Consider the following 10,485-nt stretch of genomic DNA (forward strand, 5'->3'; position numbering starts at 1 on the left):
TTGTGATATATCTGCAGAAAAGGATTTAAGCTTGGAGAAAGAAATTTTCTAAACTTGTAGGGAAACTATGGAGCGAAACTGGTAAGATTAATGAACATAGTGGACAATCCTTAAAAGAACGATTGTGGTGGGCTTAGCAGAAATGGACCTAGCTTTTAGTTAAGGTAGACCTTCAGTTTCAGAAGATGAAAGACCTCTCAATTCTTTGCTGGAAAAATACCAGAAAACTGGTGAGATGGTTTGCTATATTGAGCTTCTTCAACTGAGATTGTGAGCTTCCGCAGAAATGGTTATTCAAAATGTAAATCTCCCGCACATCTGGGGGAGCCTGCGAGGAAATCTCTCAAAATGTAAAAAAGTTTTTTTTTTCTTTAGCCAGAGAGAGATGGAAGAAAAGAATAACATGACATAAACAGCTGCTTTATACTGAACTAAGAAATCGTTGTTTGAATCTGCATTGCAAGCATTACCAACACCACGACAACCTGAGTAGTCTGCTGCATTTGACTTTTTTATTTGCAAATGGGCATTAGATTTAGAGAGCTTATATGTGTAGTGGTATTGACTTTCAGGTTGTTCCCAAGAAACATTCTCTGAATATGGGTTCACAATACTGCTGACTAACTCGATTATTGTGTTTGTTCCGGTCCGCATAAGTATAATGCTACATGACACCAGTTATGGAGGACATCAACTACATCGCAACCGTGTCAACCTTCAGAAACATATCAGAGACTGCAATCTAAGAGTTAATCTTCATCCTCTGTCTCCTCATCATCACCATTCACCCCTTGATATCTCCACCCATCCTCTTCAACATTGTCTTGATCTTCCTCTGTCTCCTCACTATCTTCCTCGTATACCTCTTTGCTTCGCCACTGCTTCTTGACAGTGCTAACATTTGCAGGAGCCAAATTTGAGCCCTTCCGATTCGGCACCTTAGCAGGTGGCATCTTCTGTACCAGATGGGGCTTGCTTCTTTTGTTGTTCTTGCCAACACCACCCTTTGCAACATAAGCATCCTGATCACTAGCTTCATCCATGGCATGGTCAGCAGCAGGTGCATGCTTGCCATTTTCTTCCGAATTGTGGCCAGGATGCTCCCTTCTCAGATGGAGGTTCAGTTTGTACTCATGAATGTAGGCTTTTCCGCAGCCTTCATACGGACAAGCGTAGGGACGGTCAGAGGAAGCAGAACCATATGCCACTGCAGACGTCTTTGGGGTATTATGGAGCTTATCTGCTGGCGGTGTATGCTTCATTCCGTCGATCACCGAGTTCTGTGAACAGGAATTGGACATACATCGTTATTCAACTAGAAAAATGTGACATCAAAGAGTACAATACCTACCTATGTTGCACTTGAACTGCATTCAAACATAATGTTCTCTCGTCTTCAATTGCTTCATGAAGTAAAAATCTTTTTTTTAATCCTACGTACAAAGTAATTGAGATGTGCTCCATGTACAATCAGCTCCATGTATGAAGATCAATTCTCAGAAAATTATTGGCATTTGCAAGCCAATGCACAGAATTTTTATGATCTTGTTTAGTTGATCATCAGCTTTTTAAAGCTACCCTCCTAATTTCATAATGCACACAATAGACAGCCTGTTTATCAAAAATGATGTTAATTTCATGATACTTTAACAAGAACATCATCTGGACAAGGTTATTAGTATATCAGTATAATTTCATAGAATCATGATGCATTTCAGAATAACTTTTGCTATCATGAGAAAATTTTTGATGTAGTAATTGCTTTATACTGATACTAAGTGGCTAAGCATATAAAAACTTCCTGCATGGATGTCCTTACAAAAAAAATGAAAGCCAAAAAAGAATTGTCATGGATCCAAAAAGGCAAGAGAGTATTTACGCACAATGTAAAAGGTGACTCTTTTTTGATGGTGGAATGATCTAAAGACAAATTCAGATGATAGTCTCCAAGAATAATAGTTGGCTTTGTGTAATTCAAGGAATAGATTTAAAGTGGGGCTTGATGGTTTTGCTGAAAGTGTATAAGGATGATAGAAGGGCAGAAAACATGCAAGGAACGAATACTCAACAGTTTATCCACTTCGAAGGGGACAAGTTGAGACGAAACCCATTAAAGGACATGGCAATGATGGTTTGGAAAGTTTGCTGGTGGTGATACATATTTTTTGCACTATTATTCCTGGCATGCTAGGATTTGTCACTCCAAAGAGGCTGAGGTTCATACGGTTCTGCAAGGCCCCTCAACGTAGTAATCAGGACAGCACATTTGCTATCTGGAAATGACGGATCCAGGAATGTCAAAGGTTGAATAGCATCTAGCACTTCCTAATTTGACATTATTGAAGAGTGCATGAACATGTCAAGATATTCTAATATAAGCAACATTAATATTTACCAACAAATTTATTATGTAGTCATTATTCACTATACTTTTTTTTTTCATTTTCAGGATACAAAATCTATGAAAGTCAAAATGCCAATTAGAAGAGAGAATTGAAACAGAAAATTAGGTCAATCTTATTTGTCTAAGGACAATGTTAATTTTACTCTGAAGAACCTAAAGGCCTGATGCTTAACGAAGTTACGAGGAGGCTTTAGCAGCATATGACTATATCTGCAGAACTATAGCACAACCGACCCAAGCAACAAGTTAGGTAGCACGAGGCTGAAAATGAGTAACCCAGAGCTCTATAAGCAATCTTACCTTTTCATGGTGTGCCTTGATATGACTTTTTAATTTGCATTCATGTGTGTATTTTTTCCCACATTCTGGATAAGGGCAAATATGATAGTTCTCCAATGAATGTGTTCGCATATGCGCCCTTAAATTAAAATCCAACGAGAAGGCCTGCAATTTACATCTTTATAAGTCAAATACAATCATGGGATTATACAATGAGTTCAAAAGGCAACTTGCCACAGTTATCAATATTTAAGAAACAAAACTGAAAACCTGAACCAAACTCAGGCAAAATGAAGTCAAAAATATGTTGAAAAATTTGCAAATGAATAAAATGCCTGAAGGATGTACAGTGTCTAAACTATGAGAAAGTTCCGAAATGTGGTGATTTTTAATAAGACACCGAGCAAATTGGAAAAAGTTGTGCCTACAAATAATCAAAGAACAAAACAAAGATGTTGGCTATGAAAGCAGTCATTAAATTAACCTTATATGGTTTCTCGATTAAGTGAGACTGAACATAACTGAAAATATAAAATCACATACTGAATAGACTTATCAGAGATGAAGCAAAGGTAAAAGCTATAAAATTACAATTATGAAATGCATCACCTAAAATAAACTTTCATTCCTATAAAAGTTTCACAAAGAAATTTCTTACTCCGTCTAAAATAATATGTCCATCTTTTTTGCAAAACATGGTGGGGAAGCCGCTCCTAGAATTCATACCTTAGACCTCTATCATGCAAAGAGGAACGCCAACTCGCTAAGGCCGGCTAGCAAATATATATACATATACATACATACATACATACATATGTGTGTGTGTCTACTATATATATATATAGAGAGAGAGAGAGATATAAAGAAATATATAGATAGACACCTACACATATACATATATATACATATATACCTACATACACTCATATATATGCATATACATATATATACAGACATACATATACATATATAGATATATGCATATCTGTAGATACACACACACACACATATATATATATATATGCATATACATACAAATATATATATATATACACATATATACGTATATATGTTAAGCATTAATATTTATGGAACAACATCATAACTCTTTAAAATGACTTAGCAATAACATGTGACATAACAAGCATCTATGAGAAATTATGTCCAAAACAATACATTCCCAAAACCCCCTTGTTAATTTCTGCTATTTAATTTACATCAACAAGATAAGTCAAATTGATGCTAAACTCTTGCAGCATCTCTAAATGAATGAATAAAACACACTCTCTCCCCTTTGCATTAGCTTAACCAATTATATCCCTCTTCATTGCCATCTCATTGTGGAAGTACCTACTGCTCATGGTCAACAATAGTCCTAGAGGAAAAGAGTGCCACAAATAAAGACTCTTTATAACGAACCCATGGCATGATTACTAAAAGCTACGCCACTGTCATCTTACAAAAACAATGAATTTCTCGATAGGCCAAAATTTCTTGAAAAGCTATCATTGTAGAGCAACTTTAGCATTTGCACAAGAGGAGATAATCAATGAAGTATAAGAATGTTCTAATCTTGTCATCAGTTCCAAATGAAGCTCCACTTGCAATTGCAGGTCAAATAATTAAAACTTCCCCTAATGGAAAAGCATAGCATCTGCAAAATGCTATAATTCCTTAAGCTTCGATAAATTTTCGATCGCTTCTAGTTATCCTTGTTTAGCCACATATCTCTCCTTCCATATACTAAATACTGCTGCCAAGGAATCACAATATATAATAAATTTCTTTCTCAGTGAGAAAACTGAAAACAAAACATATTGCAAAGATTTTTACAGACTTACAAATATCTATGGCTGAAAACAAAACATATTGCAAAGATTTTCACAGACTTACGAATATCTGCGGTTGCAATAAGTTCCACAGGCAATTTCTTTATCCAATATAACGATTTAGGAGATTGTATGTGAATTCTTATTTTTTTGGATGCATCACACATTGTATGACTAAGAGATTCAAGCACGAATTTCCTATTATAGGACAACATTTGAAATTCAAATGTTATCTCGAAGACATTTACAATTCTAGCTCTAGTTTTATTATTTTATGTAAGAAATAATTTTTTAATCCCACATTTTTCATCAAAGCTTACCAAAATATAAATTGAGAAGTTCAATCTGAGGTTGGCTCAGAACATCCTCAAAAAAAAAAAATTTAAAGCTTGGTTCCAGCTTCTCTCCTCTCATTTTAATATCATTTAAAATTAAATGGGATGACTTTCATTTGTTAAATCTACATCAAATCACTTTTTGTCCTCTTTTTCGGTCATTTTCTTCATACCATGACAAAAAAACTCTAAACTATTCTGTGTTTACTCACTTTCTCATCATCTCTTCCTTATATTTTGATATATTTCTTACTCTTCTAAAAAAGATCAATTGTACACAAAACCACTATTATGATAGCTAAATATGAAGAAATGATCAAATACTAACATATAGCTAACCATTCCACTATCCAAAATAAGAATTTCCCAAGCAACAAGAATGGAAAAAATAATCAGTATGCATTTTTCACCCACGACAAAAAAGAACCTGAAAAGTGTATGGGAAAGTGGGCAAGAAACTACCTTACCACAGCCTTCATGAGTACATATAAAAGCCCTTTCTCCAGTATGGATAAGAAAATGTCTTTTCAACTTGGAACTATCTAAGAATTTCTGCAAAGCACAAAAATGAATCCTAAAGAAAGTGTGAGAATTGACTTGAATGATCTTAGGACATCTCAACTCTTCAATGACAAATATTAGTATTAACAGGTAAAAGGGGAAACTACAGCAGCAAGTATAAGATACAATAAATGAACAATATCAAAGTACAGAATGCAAGAAAGCAAAAAAAAAAGTATGGAAAGTAAAGTTTTAAAAAAAAACTTACATCCTTTGCAATCAATTAAACCGCAAATACAAAGAAGTAGAACATTATCAAACAATATTTGCAGGAAACAAAACCGCCTAACCAAGATTCGAACATTTTAAGTTTGAGAGAAGAAGAGGGGGGGGGGGGAGGGGGATATATATCCTTGATAGCTATATACTTGGATCAAGCACATTGTATCATCTTTGCCGCCAGAGTAACTTCATAAAACATATGAACCAAAAACAAAGCACTGAACAAATATGGGGGGGACCAAAATATCCATATATGTGATTTAAAAAAAATAATTCAACATACATGACAATTCTTTTACATTAATGATAAAACATTTGGCCTACAGTTCGTTGAACTCTTTAACTCATTTGATATAGAGAATTGTGAGTAAGGCAAAATTCTTTATATTTCAAAAGTGAAACTGAATAATGATGATGCACATCACCTTTCCACAGCCTTCAAAATGGCAAACATATTGCCTCTCTCCATGAATGTGAGCATGTTTCCTTAAAGCCCCTGCATCAATGAAAGTTTTTCCGCAACCTTCATAGCTGCAGAGGAAAAGAACCTCTGTGGTTGGTTCTGGTTTGGGCTCTTCTGCTTGTGGTTCCTTAGACTTCTCTCTCAGAGCCTTCATCATATCCTCTAGCACATATATGAAAAAATAAGGAAACTAATAGATATCAATCAAGGCAGTTAAGGCAATACCAGCCAATGCAGATGCTTTAACATGTCTAATACTGTTCTTTTCTTAGGTTACATATCAATTGTCGAAGAAACAACAAACATGAATACAAGATGAAAGAAGTGTTGACTTTACAAAGACATCAACAAATATCTAGAAACACATGACATCAAGCATTCGTTGTCTTCTTATAGTTTAGCATGATTTGAATGCTCGAATAAAAATGTAAAATATATAACAATAAGCAAGCAATAATTTACAAACAGTAGAAATCAACACTAAAACAACCAGAAGAATATACTTCCTTTGTAAGACCTTCTAAGCAAGGAAATTTGGAAACTATTGCTCCATGATTTATCAAAGTACTCGAGAGAAGCATAAAGTTAGTCTCAACTTTTTTTTTTTGCTGGGCTTAAGATAAAAAAACATTTAATGCTTTAACACACGTCAATTATTAATCCTCCCATGTCTACTGATAGATTTTATTGCTGCCTAATTGAAAAATCCTTTTGAGGTTTGCATATTTGCCAAAGCTTCTATAAACACTTGAGGCCACGAATCATCTAGTAAACTCCCAGTGACAAGATAAACGATGCTCAATTCCCATGTTCTTCAGCTAATGAACATTCTTATGCTCCAAAATGCTCTCTCGATCATCTTTTTTTTAGAATGTTCACAACATTATATTGAACCATCCAAAGTGAGAAATTTGCTAATAGATGGTACTCTAAGCCATCCCAAAGAACCCTAGAAAACTGGTTATTCTGATGAACGTACCCAACCCTGACCAAGCCTGAACAAGTTCTAAGACTTTGTGAGTCGCACATAAAAACAGAAGAAATAACACTCTTTCAGATCCCATTAATGCAGAACGAGAAAATTAAACCTTCATCAATCGATAACAGAACTCTAATCCTTATAAATGCAGGATTTAAGATACCTGTAACCCACTTCAAAAGAGAGCACTTGCCACCAGTCGCCACCACATCTTGCGGAACCCTAGATCATACAGCCCCACGAGAAATCAATCAGGCACATCAAATCGTTCGCCAGAGAATCAATTTTTTAGATCATAAATATACCATGCCCCCAAAATTCCTCAAATTCTACACAATGGCAGGCGATCAACACAAGAAAACCGTAGCCCCTAAACCAAAAACAGAATAAGAGGCAAGAACGCACCATTCCTTGAACCATCGGACGGGGGGCGTCCGATCTTTGGCAGGCTGGCGCCTCTCGAACATAGAGTGATTCGTCTGGAGATCCATCTCCCTCTCTCTTTCTCCTCGTGCTTTCTCTCTTCTCCCCTCTCTCGCCGCGCCGACGAGATTGATGGCGGACGGATCAGCGCAGAAGACGCAGGGCTGGATCTAGGGTTAGGGTATGGGAAAAGACGGGGGAGAAATAGTTCGTGTCGCGAGCGAGCGATAGGGAGAAGAAATAGAGAAGGAGCTTGGGTGCGGGAGTCCACGTGAGCGGTGGAATCGACTGCTAATTGGAGTAGGAAGCATAGGGAGCCCGGATAGGGAAGGAAAGGTCGCCATGGATTGATCCCGCTGGCTACTTCCATCCCACCTTCCTTGGGACTCTTATTATATATGTTCGCTTGCTACTTGGCCTGATTGGCGCAGGGCTCCTATCCTACTAGCTCACGGCCTCTCTGATTAAGAAGTGATGGTAAATTGGCTGGGGGTATTGTTTTGAAACATTTATGAGAAGTATATATATGTGTGTATATACATACATACATACATACATACATACATGAATACATATATATATATATATGTTCGTATGCTAATATATTTTTCACATAGAATTATTTGAAATTTATTTGGCACGCTACGTTGTTCATTGAATTGGACTCTCTCATTCGAACTCGTCATGATTGCTGATGCTGAGAATATTTTCTTTTAATAAAAATCCAGTGGGATTCAAACATGCAAGAATAATATCGTGGAATTGAAAATTAAATTAAGCTACTTTTGTATAGTTTTAGAATTTAGCAAGAGAAAAAAAAATTAATTATTGTAAGATGTCTTTATCTTTGTTGTGTAACAGTGTAAGCTCTCAAAATTGTCTCCATGCCTTTGAAAAATAGTGTATTTTTTTTTGAGTTCAGATATTCCTTAATTAATTGTGTTGTCATATCATCTTTGTATCATGCGACGATTGTTATTGTGATTATGGACCTCTTTAATCAATTTTGGACTGGGGAGAAACTAGATAATAAAGAGATTATACGGTAGTTATATGGACGCTATCAAATATGGAATTATAGATATTACTATGATCAAGGAATTATAGGAGGCCCATTGTTGATTTCCATATTACATGTGGTAATCATTAACCATTCTATGGTTACTATATGGAAATGTTAAATTCAGGTCGTAACATCTATTATAAATTTTATTTCTCATGTTTTATAGGATTGTGATAAAGTCTCATCTAAGGAATTTGTGTTTCATTACATAGAAACATTATAGAAACATTGAATTTGGGTGTTATCATGATTAATGAATTGTATAGGGACTCTGTACCTACTTTCATTCCCATTATTAAAATAATGACCATATGGTGGTTCTTCGATCACCATATAGAAAAATAAATTTAGACTTGATGAACCTGATAATTTTATAAAATGACTAGACCTTGAATTTCATTTCTCGTATTCCATATGACAACCATATAATTATTTCGTGATCACTATATAGCTTCACAAAGATTGAATTATTGATGTAATTATCTTTCATAGGATGCCATGTCATGAAATTTCATTTCTTATATTATATATAGTGATTTTAGAATGGTTCCATGGACACTATAAAAAAAAAACTCATGAAATTTAGACCTTTTCACAATTAGTAAGTTGAAGATGAACATATTATCATATTTTATTTCTTATTTTTTGTATAATGATCATAAAATGGTTTCATGATAATAATGTAGAAAAATGGATCTTGGGTCACATTGTGTTGATTATAATTGATTTTTGTTTTTTTAGCTAGAATTATGATATAAACCAGTTTGGCCAAAATTTGATTACAATTGATTTTCTACGATAATATAAAACTATAAGATCGTGCATTTTAAGAAATTTAAATCCCTCTTCAGTTCAAACTATCATTTTTTTCATAAATTTTACTTTTCAAAAACAGTGCATCATGAATTAAATCAAGTACATTCACGGATGAAATAACTCTTTTATCCTCTTCATGATTTTGAATTATCATTTTTCAGTTAAATTCTAAAAAAGATCATTCCATTTGAGTCCTTGCATGCTGGGCTAAATAAATTTGCTTTGAAACAATTAATAAAGATAGATGGCAAATTGATATACATCATGGAGCATCATGGTATCACTATGCACCAGTCTGCTGGATTGCATTAGTGAACTATATCATCGATCAAATACTTTCGACTCATCAATAGTATATCTATTTTCTTAAAAAATAAAATAATTTTATCAATAAAAAGATAATGTATCTAGGAGCATAAACTAAAAAAAAAAAAAACACTGATTATTTGCCAATAACTGCATTTATGAGCTTTTGTTGCATTGTCTCCCTGATCGCCCACTCGGACACTCCCTACTCTCCTAGTGCTTGCTCGGTTGCGTACTTGCATGCTTCCATCTTTCCGTAGCTTTTCAGGCTTGGAGGTTTTGTTGTTTATATATATATATATATTATTATAAAATATTAAAAAAATAGAAATATGTTATAGAATAAAAGATAAAGAGATTAGCGACAAAAAAAAAAAGGTACAGAAATTTTGTAGAAAATTAATTATTCAGGAACAAATAGTATTTCTCATTTTTTTCTTATACATTTCTTTCTCTTTTCAGTTGTGTACATTTCATCCTCCTCAAGGTATCCTTTATAAGCCTAGGATTATAATGAGGAGATATAATGGTGATAATGAAGAAATATAATAGTCATAATCACAAGGCACCTAAAGAACAAGAGAAAGCGAAAAGGTGGATGAATGTAGACATTCCAAAGGGACTGGGTCGCCTCTTTTGTGGCCCGGCATTCCAGGAATTTTTTGTAGAGGTATGTATCAGATGCTTCTGTTGCTTTGTTGTCTTTTCTTTTCCGTAATTTAGCTGGTTGTATTCATATTAGACTTATATGAATGAGTAGCCGTTTTTTAACCAAAAAAAAAGGGATAAGGGGTACATCTAGGAG

The 10,485-nt window shown here is 34.6% G+C and overlaps 1 protein-coding gene across 3 annotated transcripts; it reads right to left on the minus strand.

The window, feature by feature from the left end:
* Positions 1–404: 404 nt before the first annotated feature.
* LOC103701314 (zinc finger transcription factor YY1-like) lies at positions 405–7,989 on the minus strand. Of its 3 annotated transcripts, none has more exons than XM_008783331.6 (6): positions 7,478–7,989; positions 7,236–7,294; positions 6,056–6,255; positions 5,310–5,399; positions 2,705–2,848; positions 405–1,280 (listed from the first exon to the last, which is right to left on the minus strand). In XM_008783331.6, the coding sequence occupies exons 1-6, from the start codon at positions 7,561–7,563 to the stop codon at positions 750–752; spliced, it is 1,110 nt and encodes a 369-aa protein (XP_008781553.2). In that variant the 5' UTR covers positions 7,564–7,989; the 3' UTR covers positions 405–749. The 3 variants fall into 3 exon arrangements, with proteins under 3 accessions (XP_008781553.2, XP_088576594.1, XP_038989124.2); XM_088720468.2 differs by having other exon boundaries at positions 6,056–6,283; positions 7,478–7,764; XM_039133196.3 differs by lacking the exon at positions 7,236–7,294 and having other exon boundaries at positions 7,478–7,928.
* Between the last annotated feature and the right edge of the window lie 2,496 nt (positions 7,990–10,485).

The sequence above is a fragment of the Phoenix dactylifera genome, chromosome 4 (assembly GCF_051530095.1).
Source record: "Phoenix dactylifera cultivar Ajwa chromosome 4, Ajwa_hap1_PhDact_Kaust_v1.1, whole genome shotgun sequence".
NCBI lineage: Eukaryota > Viridiplantae > Streptophyta > Magnoliopsida > Arecales > Arecaceae > Phoenix > Phoenix dactylifera.

Coding starts and splice junctions, on each gene's coding strand:
- LOC103701314 (XM_039133196.3), bottom strand. CDS start 7,865: ATGGAAGTAGCCAGCGGGATCAATCCATGGCGACCTTTCCTTCCCTAT. Junction 6,256..7,477: donor GTCCGATGGTTCAAGGAATG/GTGCGTTCTTGC, acceptor TATATGTGCTAG/AGGATATGATGAAGGCTCTG. Junction 5,400..6,055: donor ATTTTGAAGGCTGTGGAAAG/GTGATGTGCATC, acceptor TGTGCTTTGCAG/AAATTCTTAGATAGTTCCAA.